This window comes from Mustelus asterias, chromosome 4, assembly GCF_964213995.1.
Source record: "Mustelus asterias chromosome 4, sMusAst1.hap1.1, whole genome shotgun sequence".
Classification (NCBI taxonomy): Eukaryota; Metazoa; Chordata; class Chondrichthyes; order Carcharhiniformes; family Triakidae; genus Mustelus; species Mustelus asterias.
In genome coordinates this window covers 51,963,225-51,988,490 of record NC_135804.1, presented here as the reverse complement: position 1 = coordinate 51,988,490, position 25,266 = coordinate 51,963,225, and the positions used below count along the sequence as shown (strand labels likewise).

General features: G+C 42.4%; 1 protein-coding gene across 2 annotated transcripts in view; it reads left to right on the top strand.

Annotated features, from left to right (window-relative positions):
- cpne2 (copine II) overlaps positions 1 to 25,266 on the top strand; it is a 242,180-nt gene that overhangs the window by 152,168 nt on the left and 64,746 nt on the right. For both annotated transcript variants that reach the window (XM_078211019.1, XM_078211020.1), the window contains exon 12: positions 8,238 to 8,292. In XM_078211019.1, the coding sequence (XP_078067145.1) occupies positions 8,238 to 8,292 (55 nt within the window). The remainder of the gene's footprint in view (positions 1 to 8,237; positions 8,293 to 25,266) is intronic.

The window sequence follows — 25,266 nt, the reverse complement described above, 5'->3', positions numbered from 1 at the left end:
GCAGCATGAGGGTCTCTACAATCAGACCAATGCTGTGGGCACGTTCAACCCGCTTCTCTCTGACAAGAGGCAGTGTAATGTAAATGGAGAGCCTCAGTGACTTCTCCTGTGAAACAGTGCATGGCAAACATCTTCAGTTCCAGCCCAGAACAAGCCAGATGCAGAAAGGTTCATCACTATTGGCACCTCCATAGCTACGAACAAACATAGTCCTTGGCCTTTTCCAGATGGCAGCTGTGACTGCAGCATGTGGCAGACTTCCTGAGGACCCCCTTGCTGAAGTGCAGATTCCTCACACTGATCTTCACTCAGCTTCTGGAGGGAGAATTGCCCCTGACCTTCCTGGGTCGCCCTACTGGCAGCCCTTGCCCCAATCCTCCGGATCCTCTTCATCAGGATTGAAACACAAAGTTCTCAGAGGGGGTTGGACAGGGTAAATGTTGGGAGGATGTTTCCACTCGTGGGAGAATGTAGGAGCAGATGGTATGTTTGCAGAATAAGGGCTGCTCATTTAAAATGGATTTGAGGAAGAATTTCTTCTCTCAAAGAGTGGTGAATCTTTGGGATTCTTTACCCCAGGAAGTGGAGGCCCAGCCTTTGAACATTTCCAAGGCTTAGATCAATAGGTTTTTAGTCAGTAAAAGAATTAAGGGTTACTGAGGTAAGGCAGGGAAGTGGACTTAATGAGTGTTAGATCAACCATGCTCTTATTAAATAGCAGAGCAGGCTCGAAAGGCTGAATGGCCTACTCCAGTTCCTATTTGTCGATCAGGAACATTACCTGAAAGCACAGTGATAGTTTTCACAATTCCCAGCTCTATTTAACCACCACTTCTCTCAACTCCTCCACTGTTTCTCTAATTATCAAATTGTTTACCTGATATCCAGTACTGGATGAGCAGGTATTCCCTCTAATTAAATATTGGGAAGAGTGAAACCATTGTTTGTGGTCCCAGCTCCAAAGTCCATTTACTAACTGCTAACTCCATCCCTATCTCTTGCAACAACCTAGGATTAAGCTAGTCAGCTCGCAACCTTTTATCACATTCAACGCTGGGTTGAGCTTCTGACCCCACTTATTTCCACAACCCCTGACCTTGCCCCTGTCTCAGCTCATCTGCTGCTAAAACCTTCGTCCCTGCCTCTGTTACCTCTAGACATGACTATCCCAAAGCAATCCTGGCTGTTCTTCCACATTCTACCCTCTGTAACGAAACTCTCACCCTGCGTCTTAACTCGCACTAAGTACCATTCCCTTACCGCTCCTATGCTCACTCATCTACATTGATTCCTGTTCAAACAATGTGTTGATTGTAAAATTCTTATCCTTGGCCGGGAATTTCCGATATCTTCTGTGGCAGAACCGCAAATTCTCACCAAAAGTCAATAGACGTTTGGCTGCCTGTAAGGATGCACTTTCACAGACTTCATTAGAAACACAAAAAGGGTTTATAAATAGCAAAACTGTACAGCAGCTGCATGGCTGCACCTGGGTCCCTATGTGCCTCCCATCTCATAGAGCTCCACACTTCATTTTGGCAAAACTATTCAACTAAAATAAGCAAACTGAGGGACAAAGCAAGGAGGGCAGCCCTCCAAAAGAGGGAGACAAAAACAAAGCTTAAAAAAAAGCTTAAAATGGGCGGCACGGTAGCACAGTGGTTAGCACTGCTGCTTCACAGCTCCAGGGACATGGGTTCGATTCCCGGCTTGGGTTACCGTCTGTGTGGAGTTTGCACATTCTCCTCGTGTCTGCGTGGGTTTCCTCCAGGTGCTCCAGTTTGCTCTCACAGTCCAAAGATGTGTGGGTTATTATTTAGGTTGATTGGCCATGCTAAAATTGCCACTTAGTGTCCTGAGATGTGTAGGTTAGAGGGATTAGTGGGTAAATATGTAGGGATATGGGGGTAGGGGCCTGGGTGGGATTGTGGCCAGTGCCGACTCGATGGGCCAAATGGCCTCTTTCTGCACTGTAGGGTTTCTATGATTCTATGATTCTAAACTTAAAACATCAAACCAAAATGTGATCACAAGTATTTTCAGACTAGTATGGCCATAGGCAATAGAGCTCCACCTCCTGGGGTGATTACCAATTGGTTCCCCCAAGCTAGGTGACCCTTTTCTGCTATATTGTCCTTAAAGGGCCAATCACCATAAATCACCACACTGCCACTCCAGATTTTCCATCCCGCACACAGCAAATTCCACTGCAGGCGTGCCTGGAAAATTGCAGCCATGGCCTCACTCCTCCCTATCTCTGTCACCTCCACCAACCTCCCCACAACCCTCAGATACCTGCGAGATTTTTGCCATCTTCCTCTTCTGGTCTCTTATGTATTTCCTGATTTTAGTTGCTCCACTATTGGAGGGTGTGCCTTTAGACCCCAAGAGTTCCCTCCCTACACCTCTCCATCTTGGTTTTTCCTTTAAGACACTTCTTAAAACCATCTCTTTGACCAACGTTTTGTACATCTGACCTAATGCCTCCTTCGCTGACTCAGCGTCATACTTGTTTTATAGTGCTGCTGTGCAGGTCTGTGGGGTGTTTTTAACTTTAGAGGTACCAAGTTGTTGTTGCATGACCGTGCCTGCTCTGCACATTTCTGGCGGGCATTCATAGAGTGATGTATGCCATAAGTGCGTGCTGTGCCATGGAAACTATTTTGGCACTCTAAAGGCATTTGGAATGCCCAGGAAATGTGGGGCAGGTTTCACAGCCCCGCTCTTTAGACTGCAGGCAGGCATTACACATTTACAGTGCTGAAACCTGGCACATAATAAGGACAGCTAAGAGTTTGTGGCTTTTGAAAGCATAGTTTAAAAAGGAGTATAGACGTAGCAAAATTGGTTCCAGGATGAGTTTATTGTATCTGTTGGTAGAGTTGTTTTATAAGCCCGATTACAATGATGCGTTCTGGTGCAGTTTTTTTAAAAGTGGTTTTAACACATATTGTGTTTCGTTAGCCTCTGAATTGAACTTCCTTTGTAACTTGCAAAAGCCCTTCTTGCTCTAACCAGCATCTGTGAGCATAATATTCTGCACAGTTACATTGCTGATGAGAAACAATGCAGAGGGGGCTCTCCCTGCTCAGAGCTGAATGCGTGACGAGCTGAGCTATTGCAACCACAGTCACCTCGGGTTTGACCTTCAGCTTGTGTTGAAGTAACGGATCTCAGGCAGGGAAGGTGCAATCGAAGTCAGAGTCTCTGGGTGGGTGGAGGCAAGGATGGGAAAGCTGCTTCTGGTTGTGCATGAGTGAGTCCTGCTGAAAGTAAGCGGCATGCAAATGTTTGGCGATCGTGCCGTAAAACTCATCTGTGACCCGCGGGCTCATGTACTTGAGCTCGCATCTGAGTGACAGGCTTGGGTGACTGACATTTAGCCAACAAAGGGGACACAAGGTATATGGTGTTGGAGAAAATTGGCTAGGGCTGGGAGAGAAAGTGCAGCAGTACACATGTGTAATTGAGTTTAGTAGATCCATCCATCCCCCGTCCCCAGCCAACACCCTCCTGTATTTAAAGTCATGGACTCATACAGGCCTATTCCATTTCAACATTGGGGAGGCGATGGCCTAGTGGCAGTATCTCTAGACCAATAATGTGGAAACTCAGCTCATGTTCTGCCATGAACGTGAATTCAATAAAAAATATCTGGAATTCAGAATGTATTGGTGACCATAAAACCATTGTCGATTGTCGGAAAAACCCATCTCGTTCGCTAATGTCCTTTAGGGAAGGAAATCTGCTGAGCTTAGCTGGTCTGGCCTACATGTGACTCCAGAGCCACAGCAATGTGTTTGACTCTCAACTGCCCTCTGAAATGGCCTTGCAAGCCACCCAGTTGTATCAATCACTCAAGAAGGCAGCTCACTACAACCTTATCAAGGGCAACTAGGGATAGGCAATAAATGCTGGCGAGCCAGCGACAGCCATGTCCCACAAATACATTTTAAAAAGCCATCCTCCAGTATCTTGCCCATCATTCTGAAACCTTACACAACATGGGCTGTTTGTTCATGGAATGCATCGCAGGTATGTCCCAGATCAAACCTCGATTACACGTGAATCTATGCTCCCGCTGTTGGCAGCAGGAAAATAAAGATCTCACATGAGATCCTTCCAGAACTTCCCAAATTCAAATCCCCTAAAAAGGCTGTCCCTTTGACTGGATGAACTTGATAATTTGTAAATCACTCTTCTGATGAAGTGAAACAAATATAGAAACCACTCACCTGATGAAGGAGCGGCGCTCCGAAAGCTTGTGATACCAAATACACCTGTTGGACTTTAACCCTGGTGTTGTGAAACTTCTTACCGTGCCCACCCCAGTCCAACGCCGGCATCTTCACATCAAATATAGAAATGTTAGCCCTGATATAAATGGGGAGGCAAGTGCGGGGAGGGGGAGACCAACTTTGCAATTAGGGAAAGTCAGAAGAATGCTGGATTTAACTGCAGGTCCTGGTGGACATTTCTGGACTGCATTTCCCCGCTGGAACCGGAGAGATTGAAGGCCGGCTAGCTGCTGGATGGGTAGGTCTTCATTACCGAGTGAGAGCCAGGGAATGGACTGGAGGGAAGGAGTCAGAGAGATCGTGGGTTTAGGGAGGGCATCAATGGGGAAAGAGAGAGGTGACTGGGGATTTAGGAATGACGTTGATGGGAGAACCAAAGAGATCAGGGGGGGAGATGAAATGACCGTGGTGGGGAGAGGTGCAGACAGACTGCAGAAAGGGGGGTAAAGACCTTACCACGGGAGCTCATCAAATTGCAGCGGAGATTTTTTATGATCTCTGGGGATGTTAACTGGTTTGCTTGGTGGGTCACAGGCCACAGCCTGGCCCACAAATAGTGTTGGAAAAACATTCACCTCTTTCATGGTACTGTTCGCACCTCCCTTTAGATGCTGGGATTCATCAAAGCCTGGGAAATCTGACCAGTCAGCCTTAAAACTGGAACAGAGAAAAAAGAAGCTCACACATGCAGCTTTGTTAATTTAACTGAGCGTCCCAGCTCCTGGGAGCACATTGATGACCTACCACAACCCACCACACCGTCCCACTTCACCCCCAAGTCTGGCCTCTGTTCAAACCTGGAAGTAGAAAGAACCAAAGTGAATTGGATTTGGGTTTAACTTTTTCTTTTAACATTTTTAGTTCTCCTCTAAAATCCACCTGTTTTGTGTGTGAGGTGCGGGGGTTTAAAATTCACCCTGAATTTCTGACAGGTTGAAGGAAATGGCTGCCGCCCATTTTCTACATCATAAAAGTGACTACACTTCAGAAGTTCCTTATTGACTGTGACGTGTTTTGGAGCTCTGCGGGCATGAAAAGTGCTATATGAATGCAAGTATTTGTACCTTGTTTTATTGGCTGTGAAGGAAATCATTGGAGTGGGATCTGAATCCCTTTGACTCAGGGGTGAGGATGCAACCATGTGAGCTGTGACTGACACTCAAAGAGGTGTCAGAGGTGAATGAAGTACAGGGGCAGGGAAAGAACATGGGATTAGGCCAACAGCTCCTATAGAGAATACCGAATCTGGACACATGAAGCCAAAGACCTGTTTCCATGGTGTAATTCCTAGATAATTGCAGTGTCATTATGCCAATGGTTCCTGCAAACCATGAATATTGTGCAGCAGTTTCAACTGTCTTTTTCTCTTGAAAAGAATTTCCCTTCCAAAACGTATTGCCAGGATGATGAATAGATTCTCTGGGAATTTCCAAGGGGCTTCTGTTGGGGAAGATTGTCAGAAATCCCACTTGCACATGGGAATGGAGTTTCCACTGAAGTTGCAACAGGAATGGGAGAAGCTCCAAATGAATTCCTGCCAAATATAAATCCCGAGGAGAGGAGTCAATATTTTCTTTTCATTTCGAATCTTAAAAAATAAAGTCACTCATGGTTCATTGGCCCCTAGTAGCCATATGACTGTTTCCATAGTAACTGCTGCTCATTTCGTTTTGAGCTTTTGCTCAGTGTTATGAGAATGTGATCAACAAACCTTACTTGTCATTGCTGCATGGTAGCCACGGCTCATTGTTTCTTGGCAGTAGCAAAAAAATCTTAAGGAATAATTTCATATTAGCAAAGCCATTTTACAATTTCAACTGATTCTTCGTTAGTCCCAAGAAGGTTACTTTATAACTATGGTTAAATTGGACGGAAGGGTTTCAACATCTGTCGCAGGAGTAAGTAAGCAGTGAGATAGAATGAAGTATATTTAATATCGTAAACTGGCACAGACTTGCAAAATATTTGCAGTCAAATTACTATCTTTGTTGCAACAGTACTTCTTTAAATACAGGATTTCTATTCAAAAACAGAATGAAAAATTCTCACTTTCATATGTAAAAACAGGCCCAGGAATATAAATACAAATTTTTGCAAACAAGTCTGGCCTTGTGACTTGTTTAAAATCATATATGAAAGTCTAATTGCGAATTATTTTCATCCTGAGTTGAAAAAGCAGTTTTACATCTGATGGATTCTATTATTCCAGAAGTAAGCACTCTTTCTATAGGAATAAATACTCTATAGAAATAAATATTATTTTTATAGGAATGAATATTCTTTCTATAGGAATAAATATTCTTTCTATAGGAATAAATACCCTTTCTATAGGAATAAATACTCTATAGAAATAAATATTATTTATATTATATAAGAAGTATTTATTTCTATAGGAATAAATACCTTCTATAGGAATAAATACTCTATAGAAATAAATATTATTTCTATAGGAATGAATACTCTTTCTATGGGAATAAATATTGTTTCTATAGGAATACTCTTGTTTCCTTGAAAATTGCCTGTTACAATTTCAACATCCATCAATGAAGACAAAGATTCCATAACTACCAATCTTGTTCCATCATAAAGTCCATGTTTAGGATTCAGGTTTTGTAGCAACATTAAAGTTAGTCTTTCCTTGCATTTAACTTTGTGTGGTGGCAGACCCATTGGAGTTAGACTGTGTAGAAACTCTGGAGGGTATAGACTGTTATTATCTTCTTTGTCTATAGAATCAACACTTATATATTCTTTTAACTCATCACACAATTTTGCCGAAACCTTTTCATTCAAATCCAGTGAATCTTCATTTTTAAAAGAACAAAGAACAGCTTTTGAAAAATAACTTGTATTAAAGAATTGTCCCCACCATTTTGCCACACTCAACTAATTCCTTCATCTCATTACCCCTCCCATGCCATCCCTATCCCAATCCTTCTATCCCTCCCATGCCAGCCCCATCACATTCTTAGCATCCCCAATCTTCCTATCTATCCCACCCCATCCCTCATGGGAACAGGTAACTCCAGTCAAGGTAACTTTGTTGATCGGCTCCTTTAACATCCTCTGTTCTTGTCCTCCACCATCTCCTCCTACTCCATTACCACTGCCGCCAACCAGTGACAACCACACGTGTGTCATGTGCTCCAGTCCTCCTCGTGCCTTACGTGCCTCCACATACGCCAGTCACTGCCCATCGAAGGTGCCCACAACAGATGCGCCCTTAAACAGACTAATCAAAACAGTCTGGACAGAAAACAAAAACACATTTTAATATTATTATAGACACTACTGATGTTGATGTTGGTGATCAACTATTTGATGCTTTCATGATATTCCTCCGTCAGTACAGGCATTAACATGTTTATTTTAACTAGGTGTCAAGAATTCTACACATCTATGAAATAATGTTTTTAGTCAATCCTTGTTGTCTATTTTAAAATTCTTGCCTGTGAGTGAAACTACAGGAATTTAACTTGACAGAATCCATCTATCGCAAAAATCCCTCCAGTAGTTTGCGTAAGATTGTTCTTTTTAAGTGCAAGGATTGTTCATGTAAATTAGGGACTACAGACATTTTGATTCCTGTTTTGAGATTTTGCTAAATAGATTTTTTCCCTCACTAAACCATGAAAGATATTTGACCTGATTTGAATTGCTTTAGTTACTGAAAATATCAGTGGAAGATGAAGGAGACAGGCTGTATCTTTCTGTACCCTTTTTCGCCCTATTAATGATCAAGAGTATGAGGCTTTGTCGGAGCTTTGTACATCAGCCCTGTTGTACTTGAAAGTTGCTCATATTTCTGGCAGTTAAAATATTCAATGTGCAGCTGTTCTCAAATAATTGGTGTGGAAAAGAAGGGTTTGAATTGTTGATTTTATTTAAGGGAGAAACCAACAGTTTTTCTTTCTCTTTCATCCTCCCATCATGCTGCAGTGACAAGATGTTTCCAGCCCTAGGTTTTGGTGCACAGCTACCTCCTGACTGGAAGGTAAGGTTTTCAATTTTTGATTTGACTTCTATTACAATTATTCAGTCACATTTTATAACTTATTGCAACTGAGTTTGTCTGGGGCTGTTTAGATTTCAAATAGGTGTTGCTTTGAAGGAACCAATGGTCCTATGGGTTAGCAAATTCACATCTTGGGTCACTAAGGGGCTATTTAGCATGGCCAAAGCACCTAACCTGCACATCTTTGGAGTGTGGAAGAAAACCGGAGCATCCGGATGAAGCCCACACAGACATGACGAGAACATGCAAACTCCACACAGACACTCACCCAAGGCTGGAATTGAACCCGGGTCCCTGGCACTGTGAGGCAGCAGTGCTAACCACTGTGCTGCCAGTTGCCTTTCCAGCTCTGTGTGCATGTGCACATGATCCAAATCCCACCCAGACTGATGAGCTGAGCGTTTCTTTTTTCAGCTGGCTGCGAGAGACCTATGTTACGATCCTAGTGGGTGTTAATACTAGACGGGAAGGTCCAAGAATTGAACCTTGGTCCAATAGATTGTTACTTTTGATTTTTTTAGAAAACATGGAAGAACAGCATCATAAGGCTGCTAATTAGTTTTTAACAACAAGAAAAAAATGATTAAATATGAAATGTTTGACTATAATACAATACTCCTTTACTCCCCCTTTAGGTTCGCAAGTGTATACAGTTTTCACAAATAATACCCCATTCTGAAACCAAATAGCCAATGATTTTGATTTATTATTGTCATGTATTAGTATACAGTGAAAAGTATTGTTACTTGTGCACTATACAGACAAAACATATCGTACATAGGGAAGGAAAGGAGAGAGTGCAGAATATAGTGTTACAGTCATAGCTAGGGTATAGAGAAAGATCAATTTAATGTGAGGTAGGTCCATTCAAAAGTCTGATGGCAGCAGGGAAGAAACTGTTTTCAAATTGGTTGGTACGTGATCTCAGACTTTTGTATCTTTTTTCCCGACGGAGGAAGGTGGAAGAGAGTATGTCCGGGGTGCGTGGGATCTTTGATTATGCTGGCTGCTTTTCCGAGGCAGCAGGAAGTGTAGACCGTGTCAATGGATGGGAGGCTGGTTTGAATGATGGACTGGGCTTCATTCATGACCCTTTGTAGTTTCTTGCAGTCTTGGACAGAGCAGGAGCCACACCAAGCTGTGATACAACTGGAAAAAATGCTTTTTATGGTCTTCTGTGAATCTTCTGTGGATTTCTTCTCACAATCCCTAGATGATTGTCTTATGAATGTTTCCAAACTCCACTCCCAAAAAAGTCACACTTTAAAATCTTCTTTCAAACGATGTTTTCCATCAACTGTTTGCATTAAGAATCCACTCCATGTTTTCTAACTATCTTGTCAATTAAAGCTTCCACACTGCTCTTTTGATAAGGAATCCAGCTCCAGGTATTTCACCCCTCCTTTCAGGCTTCCTTTGTCTTGAATGCTTTTACACAAACTCCGAGATCTAGCCACCGATTTCCACAATTATTTCAAATAATGTCTCACAAACTATAGTATGATGTCACAAGCCTTAGAACTACTTCAGATATCTTTCTGACCTGTCATGAGCCAACTTCTTTTCAACATTATCTGTGGCTCTACTGAACAGTACCCTGCTCTTGTTTCAGTTTCCTCAATTCCTTTACCTCAGACTTCTTGGAAACTTCTCTTCATTTCTCTTGTTTCCTTAACTAGCTGTTCTTTAAGTTTCTGGCGCTGGTTTTCGTAACCATTACCCCATGGTGTGGACTTTCTTCGAGCAAAGCTGAGAGAGATGTTCCCTCCCTAGCTTCCTATAATCAACTACGATGAATTCAGCTAAAATTAAACCCAAAAAGCATTCCTACTCTAAAAATGTCCCTGGTTATTAAGCAATTATCTTTGACTTCTTCCAGCTTGTCTACTTTTTATGCCACAACCCTCTCTAGAAGCAACCTAAACTGACCAAACCCCCACACATGCAATACACCTTTGTGTAGCATGAATCTAATTAGAGTTTTATTCCTCTTACACAGAACCACTAAACTGAACTCACTTAAATCCATACCTTGTTCCTAATATTTAACAATATAAATATAGCTCATCTAAGACTACCTCTGATTTCCTGACACCTACATGAACAGATTTTGGGTACTCACAAGACTGGAAGCTTGAGCTATCGTTCCCTGTTTCTTTCTCCATTGCAATGCCCCAGCCAATAAGAGTTGGCTTGCCAACCAATCAGCACCTTTGTTTCCTGCAGTATAAATTGTTGTGATCATTTGAAATGTTGTATTCTTGTGTCTGTCCTGATGAGTGCAAGACGGAAAGCTTCGGCAACATGTCTCCCTTCTCAGTCATATTCAAGCTCTGTAACTACCTAGTGACTGTTAGATACAAGACCTCGGCACTATAGCCACAGTTTTGCAATCAGTTGGCAATCTAACTTGCAGGAAATTGGCTGCCTTCCTAAAATTGATACAAACTAGCACTGTTCAAGAAAACTATGAAGAACTTTAATCTGCATCTGATCACACAATACCGAACACTCAATATTGTCACAGGATTTTGTAAAAAATAAAAATCCATTCCCTTGCACAGATGTCCCTCAATTTGATGAGTTTAAATGTTCCCAGAAGAAAAATTGAGGCCTTTTTTTAGATCTGAAATGAAACACAGTACAGTTGCTGAATGTGTGAATGATTCACAATGTGTTGCAAGCTGCCAGCTGTCCAGTATAAAGGAATCCATTTGCTCTCACTGTTACAGACTTCATTACTCTTCTTCATGGTCTAAGACCCCGGGTTCAATTTCTCACCTACTGACCCTTACTGACTCCTATCAATTGTAGTGAATAGAGATATTGACCAAGGTGTTCACACACAGATTGTGAGAAGGGAAAAGAATTACCTGCTTTTCAGTTTATCATTACTGATAAAATGAGATCAAGAGGCACTTAATTCAAACATGATTACTTCCAGTTAAGCAGCAAACCTGATGTCTATATTGGGGTTATCGAGCCTTCACGTTAGGGACTACATTTCAATATTTCTCTCACTCACTGGGTCAATGAACATATTTTGGAAAGGTAAAGCATTAGAAATTTATCTTACTGTTACCAAAATAATAAAAAATGTACATTCTAATGAACAAGCTCCAAATGAGAAAACTAATTGATTAACTTACTATCTTGCCACAATATTGAGCACTGAATCAGTGAGATATTTGGCATTGTAGCTGCTACATTAAGGTGGTAGGTGATTCCTAATTGAACTGACACTGTTACGAAACTGCCCGTCATCATGAATTTAATGACCTCTCATTTACCTATGCCTGTACAACCCAGCATTTTGTTTTCCAATAATATACTTTATAAAATTTGTGAAAGTGCATTACAGAATATTTCAACATTACAGAAAGCGCCATAAAACTCCACTTCTCTCCATACAGTGTGTTCCAATCTTGGGTGCCTCAATACAATTGTAATTCTTTTCATATTTTCAATATACATTCCATGTCAGGCATACAGCCTGCGGGCCAAACATTTCAAATTGAAAAATTACACAAAGTGCGATAGAATTCAATTTTTCTTCATACAACCTGTTCCTCTCTTGAGGTGTCTCAATGCAACTTAGGTACTTTTGTATTCATATTTAATATTAGGTATATACCCTGAAGGGTTCCACAAATTTCCCAGCCCTTCGGTGCGCTAAGGCTGAAAGGCCTTAGACGGTGACGTTTTCCCATTGCGCCTCTGTGGCAGCTGCCCCAAGCTTTAGTCCGCCCCTCAGTGCATAGTCCCGGACCTTGGAATGTGCCAGTCTGCAAAACTCACCGAGGACAACTCTTTGCACTGGAAGACCAACAAGTTTCGGGCAGACCAAAGAACACAAAACTGATGATCCTCCAGTCGCTCATCTCAGCTTTCTGAGGACAGATCTTCCCAAAAGCACATACTTTTGAATTCCTCTGTTTCTTTTAAGACAGTGAAGTAAATTTTCCAATCCTTCCCGCTGCAGGAATGGTCGTGGGTGGGACGGACAATTTAACAGACCATTGAAAGGACCGCTGACCTCAGGCAGGAATTTCCAGTCCTGGGCGGACTGGACCGGAAGATCCCACCCAGTGTATCTAGATGTTAATCAGGAAAATAGATAAATAAATGGTCACAGGAACCCAAATGGTGATAAATTTCACGGTATATATATGTTGAAACACTTCCCTGTTAATAACAACGGTGACTTCTCCTCCATCATTCCCATAGCATTTGTCACTAGTTTTGCACTATACGTTCAAGTTTTCAAAAGTGTGCAAAAACAGATTACACTATTCTGTCACCAAGAGAGACAACACCGTTCAGCCATGTTGAAATCAGAGTCAGGAAATTTAGACACTGAATGCAGCAATAAGGACAAGTATCCAGATATTGTATAAGTTTTTTCTTTCAATGAAAACTTACCTAGACTCTTACTATGTTGTCATATTTGGTGTAACAGAACACTCACTCCTTTTATGTACATAATGCAATACCCCATTCCCTGCACATATTCTCAAGACAGTACCAAAATAAAATCCTTGAATGCTCAAAGCTAACGGCGCAGCAACGTGCAGAGGCAACTTGTGTAAACCAAGGGAGATTCCAACTTCAAGTTCTGACTGGCTGACCTCAGCTCAACTGGAAGCAAAAGCGCTATATTTGGCCTTGTTATTCCTAAATTAGTGAAGTGAAGGAAAAAATCACATGGGCTTTACCTGTCTTAAAACAAGCATGGTTTTTGCTCTGTTCAGTTGCAATCCTTGTACAGTTACTGCCACACTGTAAGACATTCTTGAATGGGGAACCTTACTCCAGCATCGCAGGGTTTTAAAGTTCCACATAACAAAGCTAAAACTTAAAAAAGGAGAAACCATAATGCACTTGATCATTATTCAGTGGCCCTTGCTGGAAAGTGCATGTTAAAGGATAGAATTGGATTTGGCTGCAAGATTCTTAATAGCTGAATACCATGCCACCATTCAGTATCAATATAAAAAATCATAGAGGGAACTACCAACTTCCTCTCTCTTTCCACCCCTTTGGCAGATAGTCTGTCCCTCACAGCCTGTCATAGTTCCTCTCCCCGGGTAGGTGGCCTCTGCTTCACAGCCTGTTTTCCTTTCCCTTACCCTCCCCACGGCAGGCAGCTTCTGGTAGACAAGGTACCAAGTTGGGGGCGGGGGGGGGGGGGGGGGGGGGGGGGGGATGGGTGGTATACTAGGTATCAAGTGGGATACCAGAACATCTGCCACACCACCATCCTAATACATTTTTGCACACAAGTAGAATGATTCTGTTGGCGTTTAGTTGTTAACTGTTCAGTTTAACAACTGAATTGATCTTTCATTGATGACACTGAGCAGTCAAGCATGTGGGTCGTTGTCACAATAACATCTTCTTCAATGATCCGGCTTAATGGAATAAATGTTTTAAATTACATTTAATTGTGGCTGAAAGAATCAAAAGGCTGAATTGCAATTTCTCTGTTTTATTTTAAGACAAGTGAATCTTAATAGTTGGAGGGCAATGAAGTTTGTAAATGGTGCAGCATGGGTTTCATCTCCTGAGACCAAGATGAAGTGATGTTGTTGGTGAGGGGCAGAGGCACCATTACTGTCTATCTACCACATGGTGCAGGAATGAGAAGCTCCTGTTCCTCAGCACTGTCCCCTGCCATCTCCATCAGTGGAGATGCCGGCGTTGGACTGGGGTAAACACAGTAAGAAGTTTAACAACACCAGGTTAAAGTCCAACAGGTTTATTTGGTAGCAAAAGCCACACAAGCTTTCGAGGCTCTAAGCCCCTTCTTCAGGTGAGTGGGAATTCTGTTCACAAACAGAACTTATAAAGACACAGACTCAATTTACATGAATAATGGTTGGAATGCGAATACTTACAACTAATCCAGTCTTTAAGAAACAAAACAATGGGAGTGGAGAGAGCATCAAGACAGGCTAAAAAGATGTGTATTGTCTCCAGACAAGACAGCCAGTGAAACTCTGCAGGTCCACGCAACTGTGGAAGTTACAAATAGTGTGACATGAACCCAATATCCCGGTTGAGGCCGTCCTTGTGTGTGCGGAACTTGGCTATCAGTTTCTGCTCAGCGACTCTGCGCTGTCGTGTGTCGCGAAGGCCGCCTTGGAGAACGCTTACCCGAATATCAGATATTCTGATATTCGGGTAAGCGTTCTCCAAGGCGGCCTTCGCGACACACGACAGCGCAGAGTCGCTGAGCAGAAACTGATAGCCAAGTTCCGCACAGACTAGGACGGCCTCAACCGGGATATTGGGTTCATGTCACACTATTTGTAACTTCCACAGTTGCGTGGACCTGCAGAGTTTCACTGGCTGTCTTGTCTAGAGACAATACACATCTTTTTAGCCTGTCTTGATGCTCTCTCCACTCCCATTGTTTTGTTTCTTAAAGACTGGATTAGTTGTAAGTATTCGCATTCCAACCATTATTCATGTAAATTGAGTCTGTGTCTTTATAAGTTCTGTTGTGAACAGAATTCCCACTCACCTGAAGAAGGGGCTTAGAGCCTCGAAAGCTTGTGTGGCTTTTGCTACCAAATAAACCTGTTGGACTTTAACCTGGTGTTGTTAAACTTCTTACTATCTCCATCAGTGCACATAGTGAGAATTGAAAGCAACTTATCCTGTTCACTCTCGTAAGTTGAACTTAACAAATGAGCTCCACGTTTTTTTATATTGCGCCCATGTTGTCTTCTGGAATCACATCCTTAAGTCTGTTAAAGCTTCCGTAAATAGGAAGTTACTATTATTAGTACAGTTGATACTGACAGCATATCACATCTGAGGCTATGACTGTGACGGGACTGGTATTATTGTAATGTCTGCAGCCAAAGCATGAGGAATATGATCTTCTGAATACATTATACGATACAATAGAACCCTCTTCAGTTCGAACCTAGCATTGTTCAAATCCAATTACTGGAGTTTGAAGATGCTGTAGTCAACATTCTTTTTACACCCATCCAATAAGCCTCATTTAATATATCACAGGTTTGGATGAAGTGCATTTCTTGTGATTTTGTCATGGTGGAAGGCCAATTTAAAATATTTCCTCTATAATATGCTCCATGTACGACTCCTAAAGACTGTCAGTAGAGGAGGGAGGCTGTGTTAATGCTGAGCTGTACTGTTTGGGAAGCACATCATTTGCCAACGTTTTCCTGAACTGAATGATATCTCTGCTGGTCAAATATCAGAAGCTAGATGACGATTGCTGTCCATTATAACTCGCTCAATAGAACCAAATCAGCTTACATTAAATGCTATAATCATAAAGCCAGAATATCATATGAAGTATTAGGCATTTTGGAGTTTGCTCCAGCTGATAAACTACGCAGTGAATGTATTGCCCATCTGAGCTTCAATTTTGAGATTTCGTCCTTGTTCTTGAACTATTCCCTGGCCTTGTCCCTCCCTATCTCTGTAACCATCTCCTGTTCTTTTTTAGAACAGTCTTGTAAGGCACCTTGTGTCATTTTATTATATGACAGGCACTTTGTAAATGCTGGCTGTCCTTTGTTTGATTTGATTCAATTTAATACCAGGCTTTTGATAGATGGCATCTATACCCTTCTTCGTAATCATGTTTTCCTTAAAGATGCTGAGTGTTTGAAGCTTAATGGTATGAAATGTAATGGCTTGGAACGCAAAATTACGTGCACCTCCTTAAATCTGGTCTATTGCATTTGCTGCTCCCAATGTGGTCTACTCTACATCAGAGTGACCAAACGCAGACTGGATGACCGCTTTGCAGAACACCTTCGGTCTGTCCGCAAGCAGGACCCTGTCCTTCCTGTCCCTTGCCATTTCAACACACCACCCTGCTCTCCCTTCCACATGTCCGTCCTTGGCCTTTTGCAATGTTCTAGTGAAGCCCAACGCAAACTGGAGGAACAGCATCTCATCTTCCGATTAGGAACTTTACAGCCTTCTGGACCGAACAATGAGTTCAACAACTTGAGAGCATGAACTCGCCCCTCTACCTTCACCCCATTTCCATTTATTTTATTTCATTTCTTCTTTTCATCTCGTCCATCCACCTTTATCACTTTTCATTCTTACTTCTATTTTTCCACTTCTGAAAACTCACTTTCCATCCTGTCTCCAAACCGCCCATTCCTGTAGGGCCAACTGCCAGATTTCTCAGAAAGTCCCTTAACAATCTGTACTTCTGTTCTGCCATTCATACATTCCGATCACTTAATGAACACTTTTATCACCTCTCTCAGCCTTCATCATCACCGTTTACACTTCCTTTGTCCAATTACTGCCCCCCCCCGTAATATAAATCTTGTCTGATTTTCTTTGCTTTCAACTCTGACGACTCGAAAAGTTGTCTCTGTTCTCTCTCCACAGATACTGTCAGACCTGCTGAGATTCCCCAGCATTTTCTGTTTTTGTTTCAGATTCTAGCATCTGCAGTACTTTGGTTTTATCTGTTTACAGTGATATTGGCTGAGGGAGGGACAGAGGTTGCCCAGGGCATCAATTCTTCATTTGACAGGGAACTTTTACATCAATCTGAGGAGGTAGATAGGGTCTCGAGTTAAGATCCCACTCAATGATGCAGCCTGCACTCAGTGTTAGAGTGAAGCCTAGATTAGATGCTCAACTCCACAGGCTGAAATTTACAGAGGTGGAACTGGGGCTATTTCTTGCACCCCTCCCTCCCCTTTACAAAACCAACCAATTTTAAAAGGCATTAAGAGACGGTCAGTGGTAAAACAAGCACAGACTGGGATATCCAGCATTCAGTGGGAGCAAGTCCCACCCTCGAGAGCTGACAGACGATCTGGTTGGCCAGAAGCCAGTAGTGGGCACTGCCAGGATTGCAGGCAGCCCCAGAAAGAAGAGTAATGAATCCCAGACTAAGTCCCAAGTCCCTGGTCTTTAGGGAGGGGAAGGGCTCGGACACCCAGGAAGGATGGGGGGAGAAGACAAGGGGGCTAGGGGGGATGAGCTTCAGAGGCCAGCTGGGAGGCACAAAGAAATGGGGGTATTGCCCCCGATGTGCAGAGGGGAACCCTGCAGGACATCCCCACCTTCTTCCCTGCCTTTTAGCCAGTTATCAATTGGCTTGTTAACAAGTTCAATTGGCTATTAGTGTTTTTTTAATTGGCAAGTGCACTGCTAATTTTGGCTCCTGCCCACTTCTTGTTTTCTGGAGTCTGAGTCACGCTTGGATAGGAAGGCGGTGGGCTAACCATTCCTCATATTTAATGTGACCCCCTCTTATGAGGTTTGAACCCACCATCTTCTGAATTAGAGATGCTATTGACTGCAAAACCAACTCTTGGGCACATTCAGCACACTTCAGGATGGTACACGTCCAGAGTCACCTTTCAAAGCTGGGCCTCAGAGACTAGACAATAGTGCTCATCGACTGTAGGCAGATACACTCTAATTCACTGGTCAGCTGTCTGTTTCTCCTCTTCCACACCCTCCCCTGCTCTTTCTAACTCATGCTCCATCTTCAACTGGACCACTCTCTTCAAATTCACATCCCTAGTTAATATACCCATGAATTTTGACAGTGCTCCCCTCCCCCGCTTCCCCACTTCATCCCACCACACCTCATTGAAACGGGATGCTCTGCCGCTGCTGTCACAGCTACTGCCTCTGACTCAGCGACCACTCTCACAATAAACTTTTAAGCTGCAGCAAGCCTTTAGGACCGGTCTCAGGACACAGGGCCCTCCCTGTTAATGAGTGAGGGTCTGACAGGAAACAGTAACCTTGCCGGGTGATGCCAATGAGCTGAACCCAGACATACAGCTGTGCTTGAGCAACCTACAGTCAACGAGGTTCTAACGCCGGGAGTCTTCAAACTGCAATTCTACCTGGGTCATTGGATCTGTAAAACCTTTTAATTAAATTGATCTTCATATTGTTGAATTCTGTTTGCTGCTAAATCGTCTGTGGCTATACGGCACTAACAAGCAAATCTAACAAACAAACGAATCGGGCATTGTCTGTGTGCATGATGTAAACAAGTTCATTTTGGGAGGAAAACTAATTTCACTTTTGCAACTACCTCAGATGTCTGAGGGGGAAAGATATATCAATTAAACAGCAGAAGCTGGGAAATCTTATGCATTCCTCTCATTAAATGGTCCTTGAGAATGACAATGTTTTTTCTGTGAATAATCTATGGTCGGCATCGTTAGACTTGGTTGTCCTTTCCCCTCCCTCCTGCCAGATATAAAACAGAGAAACTGATTGATTGAAAGATCCTTTATCCTGGTGCCTTTTATTACAAAGAGTTCAACAAGGTTTTGTTCATCGACTTCTGCCCATGACTGTTGGGTTCCTCACATTTTTAATTGGAATTAAGGGAAGACAGTGAAGTGAATACATTTGCTGTACAATCCTGAAAGTAGCCCTCACTGTGCAATAGAAAGCAGATGATTTCCCCCAGTCCCCTGGCCAACGTTTACCCTCACAGCCAGCACCACTAACAACAGATGATCTGGCCATTGTTGTTTGTGGGGCTTTGTGTATGTAAATTAGTATTTGACTGTCCTTGACCATCCCGGAAATTGCAGTTTATAACAATAATAGAGATGTTGTCCAATCTCAATAATCAAGATTTCTTAGTTAGTCTGCATCTGACCCAGAAATGCAACAAGGAAAACCCAGAATGTGGGAGTGTTGGGAACTGTTGTACCATACCACTTCTGAGACCATCTTGTATGTTGGTTACGACTGGCTAAGGAATGACTGCAGAGACATACAAATGTCTGAACAATAACTGGCTTATTGGGTGAACATAACTACATACAAGATGTGGGTTGGGATACTGCTCTGCGGAGGCAGACTGCCATTAGCAGGCTGTGGGATTTTCCAGTCCCGCCGCTCTCAATGGTGTTTCCTATTGTTCGCAGTCTCCGTCGTCGAGGAACCCATGGCAGGGGATCGCTGTCGGCAGGACCGGAAGATCCCACTAGCGGGAACAGCCGGAAAATCCTGCCCGAGGTGTTACCAAGTTTAATCATGAGCTGTCTCTTTCTCAACTGTCAGTCATGTGCCTCTCTCACACCATCATATGGGTGGTCCTCTTTCTCCAGTCGCACACATTAACCCTTTCAACCCTGAACTACCCTAATACTACAGGATCCATCACCTTTTTCCTCCCAAGCATGCAACACTTTAATGTCATGCCCCTAGTTGGCCATATATTGTATACCAGAAATCTTCTTTGCTGAAAGAAATCTATCTGATTTTCATTGTGATCACTAACTACTTTACCGTCTTTCAAAGAAGTTTGATCCATAGATCAAGATAGGAACAAGAGTGTTGACAAGCCGGTACTATGACTAAATTAGTTCATCGCTGCTCGGTATATTAAATCCATTTATACCTCTCGGTTTCATATCCCTTGAAACCCTTACCTATTCGATTGACCCCAGTAAGTGTAGCTCTTTCAGGGAGGGGAGTGCCAGATATTCACCAAAAATCTGAGGCTGGCACGATATCTCAATGAATTGAGTACTACTCTGAACTCTTTTAGATATTCAGATGTATGTTGCTGAGGTGAATTTTGAAATGTGAATGAGGCTGATGCTAACTCAGCCTGTGAGTCCTCAATTCTTTTATTCAGCTCTTGCCTTGCGCTGATCATAATGATGATCTCCCCTAGTCTGATTTGCAGTTATTTTAAGAGCCCCGTTGCTATGGCAAGTTCTGAAATGCACATTCACTGAATAAAAAAGTTAAGTGTGGGTCATCACTTTTCAGGTAAATTCTATCAATATTAATCTGTTTTCTTTCCCAAAATCAGCATTTCTGCATACAGTGATTTGCAGAACACACAAATGTTCATTGTTGTATTATAGATTGTGAATGTTTACGTGTCAAATTCAAAACATCCTTGTTATTTAGCTACAGATGCACTTCAGTGGCTGATAAACTAGACTCCCGCTGTATTGCACCAAGTGTATTAGACAGTGTGAACTGTTCCCTCTAGGATCATATGGAGTATGAATGAGAGGTCCTACATCATTAGGGGCTTGACAGATGTTTATTGTGGATGTGTCTGTTGCCATGAGACAGCAACATCCCTGGATTAAAAATGGAACCAGTATTTAATCTGCAAGTATCATTGGATGCAAAGTTGCTGCGATAATCTTTTTAAATGTTAACCACTCCATGCACTTGTATTATGCAGCCCGTCTCACACATTAATAAACATGCAGAATAGGCATTTTAATTGGCAAATTAATTTCAAAGTATATTTCATCAAGGTAAACATAGAAAATAGGAGTCGGCCATTCAGCCATGAGCCTACTCTGCTATTCATTATGATCATGACTGATCATCAGTAGCCTGATTCACCCCCCCTCCCCCTCCCCTACCTCCTTGGTTCCCTTTACCCAAGAGCTATATCTAACTTCTTCAAAACAAATGTTTAGACTTAAAAACTAAAAAATGCTGGAAAATCTCAAAGGTCTGACAACATCTGTGGAGAGAGAATAGAGCTAACATTTCGAGTATGGATGACCCTTCATCAATGTTTTGGCCTCAACTGCTTTCTGTGATAGCTAATTCCACAGGGTTGCCTCTCTCTGGGGTAAATAAATTTCTTCTCATCTCAGTCCTAAACGATTTACTCTTCATGCTCAGAAGTGACTCCTGGTTCATCACGTTCATCAAAGGACTTCATAGTTTCCTCTCTAGGCAGGGAGAAGCATTCATGTCCCCTATGCAAAATAATGACCCACCACCAACCACCCATGGACCTGTATGCCCCTATTGTCACTATTGTTAACTAACCCACTATACATTGTACAGAACTAATGGGCATGGAAGTGCCACAGCTTGGCATGGGCTCATGAGGGGCCATGGGGGTGGGTAGAGTGGCATAGATTAGCATTGGAGATATGAGGGGAGGTGGGTGGAGGGAGGGACTTATAGCTTGATATAGTGTGCATGAGAAGGACTTTTTGAACTTACCTTTCAGAAAATTCCTTTGTGCAGACACGGAGTGGTGGTAGCATAGTGGTCTTGTCGCTGGACTAATAATCCAGAGACCCAGGGTAATGCTTTGGGGACCAGGATTCAAATCGCACCATGGCAAATGGTGAAATTTAAATTCAAAATCTGGAATTAAAACCCCAATGAAACTATAGTCGATTGTTGTAAAAACCGATCTGGTTCACTAATGCTCTTCAGGGAGGGAAATCTGCCGCCCTTACCTGGTCTGGCCTACATGTGACTCCAGATCTACAGCTATGTGGGTGACTCTTAAATGCTCTCTGAAATGGCCTAGCAAACTACATAGTTCAGGGACAATTAGGGATGGGCAATAAATGCTGGCCCAACCAGCAACGCCCACATCCCATGGATGAATAAAAGACTATGCTTCACGACACCTCTAAGGGGATGTGAACCACAACAATTAAAAAGCTGGCCCAACTCGATGAACATTTCGAAGGACTGGGACATGCCTATCTCTCTGATGAAGCTGGCCAGGTCAGGACTATAGGATGCAGGCACACGAGCTAATTCAGCCCACACCCCGTTAAAAGGCCCTGGTGAAAATTGGAAATCCCGGTATTGGGGTTAGGAACGCCAGAATCGGAACCTGGTCGCCATTTTTAAGGAGCTCCCGAGTCATTCCGAATTGGTGAAAATCCAGGGAAAACTCACAAGCTTCAGAGATGAAAGTTCTACCACTGAGCCAAGACTGACAGTATGTTGGAGCGACTGGCTTACAAGAACCATCAGAGAGACAATGGGCTATAAATAGCCCTCGGCACCATGTAATGAATGCCATTGCAGTAACGTGATGGTCATTGTACTTTTTGTGAATGGCACACCAATTGAAGCAGCTTAGAACAGCAAAATTATATAATAGCAAAGTAATTACATTGCTGTTAAACAGCAAGCTGTTAGTATGGAGATATACTTAGGGGAAAATGTGAATTCGAGAAGAGACTACTAAACAAAACATCAATGGGACTAGCATTTGTAATTTTTCAATGCTATTAATTAAACCAAAATCATCTTTATCCTGAATGATTTGTTTGCAACAAAAATGAGCATAATAGCATATGGGAGGGAAAAACTAGCCTACGAAAATGCCCAGTCATAGCCATGAAGATATCAAATGCCAACATTGAAAGAAAGCAGGAATGAAAAGCAGGATTCCCAAACTGTTGTACAGGCCAGCATCAAATTAGACTTCAACTGAAGGCTAGTGTGGGTTAGTCAGTCACTTTTTTGTTTCCTCAACAAGGGAGAAGAGGTAGCATTTCGTGGCAGTGGTGAGCAGGGATAGACCAGTGACCTCTCAAAGCAGCCTGCAATTCTGTTAAGCCTCAGGTGTAAATGTGACTTCTTGGCTCTAACACATCAGACTGAATTGGCTGAAGATCTTCACGCTGGGTGAGGGGGGGACTGTATGAAGTCATCAATAAGTGCCCTGAATTTTCCAGGAAGGGCTTAGAAAAATAAGGGGAGGAAAGCTAAGATCTATGTCGACCCCAATGAAATACTTAAGTATTTTAGAGTGAGACTAGTTTCATACTCCCCTTTGGAAAAAGTAGAGTCAGACCTGGAATGCCTGGAAAAGCTGGGCATAATAAGGCTCATATGGTTCGCAGAGTGGGTTGCACCTGTTGTTCCTGTCCTTAAGCCGGATAAGTCGGTCTGATTTTGTGGAGACTATAAGCTCACTATCTATAGTGTTTCTAAACTTGACAGATACCCCATGCCCGGATTGAAGACCTGTACGCCAGGTTAACTGGGGGCCACGTATTTTTAAAGTTGGACATTCATATCTCCAATTTGAATTGGACAAGCCTCCCCGAAAGTACATGATAATTAATATGCGCAAAGCCCTGCCCTTTAGTGTCTCATCTGCATGTGCCATTTTTCAACGAGAGCATACTCCAAGGGTTACCTCAGGTAGCGGTGTACCTGGACAATGTCTTGGTCACAGGAACTTTGGAACACGAACACTTAGCAAACCTGGAAGAGGTCTTACAGCAATTCTCAGAGGTCAAGGTATGATTGAAAAGGGTAAATGTGTCTTCCATGCAAGTGCCATGACTTATTTGGGCTATCAGGTAGATGGTAAAGTCCTTCATCCAATGGAGGACAAGGTGGTACATTGCTAGAGCAGCCCTTGCAGCTTCTCCACTGTGCAAAGTCAGGTGCCTGCCAGTGTAATACCCCTTTAGGAGATACCAGGCTGCTTTCAATTCTCATTGGGAACAAGCAAAAGCCCCTCCCCATGATCCCAAACCAGGCTAGCAAATTATTTAATTCATGATTTGCACCGGCTTCCAGCTTTATTTGCAGTCATGTGTTTGCACACATACTCTGAGTGTGACATTCGTTCTGCACATGAAAACATGCTTGAGGCTATTTCCTCCTCATGACGAGGTAGACCTCACATTTCATGTTAAACTTTCGGTTACTTATGACACAGTGAGCAGTGAGGGCTGGAGGGCTGTTTGAGGGAGGATTGTCAAGCAAGACCTTATCCTCCGCCAATGACTACAACATGTGCACTTTCCAACAGGGATCATTGTGATGATAGTAGTTGCTATAGATATGTTTATTTTATGTTCAAGGGGACTGTTTTTAAAAGTTAGGTTTTTTTCGACAGGAAGTCAGCATGTCTGAAGGGAATTCAGCTTAGATGCTGGGAAAGCAGGATAATTACCCAATTAAACTACGTGGTGTTTACTAAGATAGAACTAATGGATTTTTGTTTACAAAAAAGGTTCACTGGTATTTTGAATAACGGAATGGAATGTGAGTTTTGGATTAGGTTGATTAACAGAGTCATGTGATAATATGGTTAATGGGAGGAGCTGGGTTTGTAGCAGAGAAACAGTTTTCAGTCTCTGGCTAGGGTTGCTTAAAGATTGAAGTCTGCAAGCTTCTCTGAAAACCAAAGCCTCTCTGAAAGCTTCAAGGCTGTTAACATAATTTATAGCAAGTATGTCTGGGTTTGCTAACTGTATTTAAAGTGCCATTTAAGTCTAAGAGGAATGTTGCTTACTTGGAACTGAAATCATGATAGGTTAGAAATTAGAGTTGTTTCCTTTCATTTTTTAACATATTGTTCAACTGTTAAAAGTTAAGCTGTTTCATTTTGTAAAGAGTTATATTTAAACTGTTATGAATAAAGTTTGTTTTGATAAAAGATCCCTAATTTGTTAGTAAAATTACTCCAGAAGCGAAGCATCCTTTCCTCATATGTATGCTGAAATTAAAAAATTGTTGGGTCCAGCCTGACTTCCTAATATACCTTGGGGTTCGGGTTCAATACACTAACATCATTAAACAGCGGATTGGTACAAGAACCTGGACTGATTTTATTTTTCATCTTTCAAGGTTTAAAAAATAGAAGTAAAGTTATTAGTTTCCTTAAAGTATAAATGACAGAAGATATGTAATAAGTAATAAATTAACTTAGCAGTCAAAGGACATCCAGGAGCATCACACTTGGTGATTTAGGATCTTAATACATGGCAGTTATGATGCAGGATAGAATGGTAACAAAACAAATTGATATGAGGACCTCTAAATCTCCTCTCCTCAGACCCCCTCCAACCTCAAATCCAACAGATGTGAGGAGCTCATGAATTGCTGCTTCCCCCTTATCGACAGAGGCATCACTCCCCACCCCACCCCCACGGCCCTAACCCTGAATTAATATCCCTCTCTACTTTCTCTCATTTCCTCTCATGCCCTCCCTGAATTCATTGCCCGAAGACCCACTTGCTGTTCTCTTGCAGCCTTGCTCAGTGTTTCTCAGAGTATTTTGCCATGGACCGAGCTTTGGAACTCATGCCACGTTCACTCATTCGCCAGTATTTCCCCACATATAACACACATGGGCTTTGCATCCTGATTTGCGTTGGCAATATTAACAAAACCGTACCTTGAGAAATCATCTTT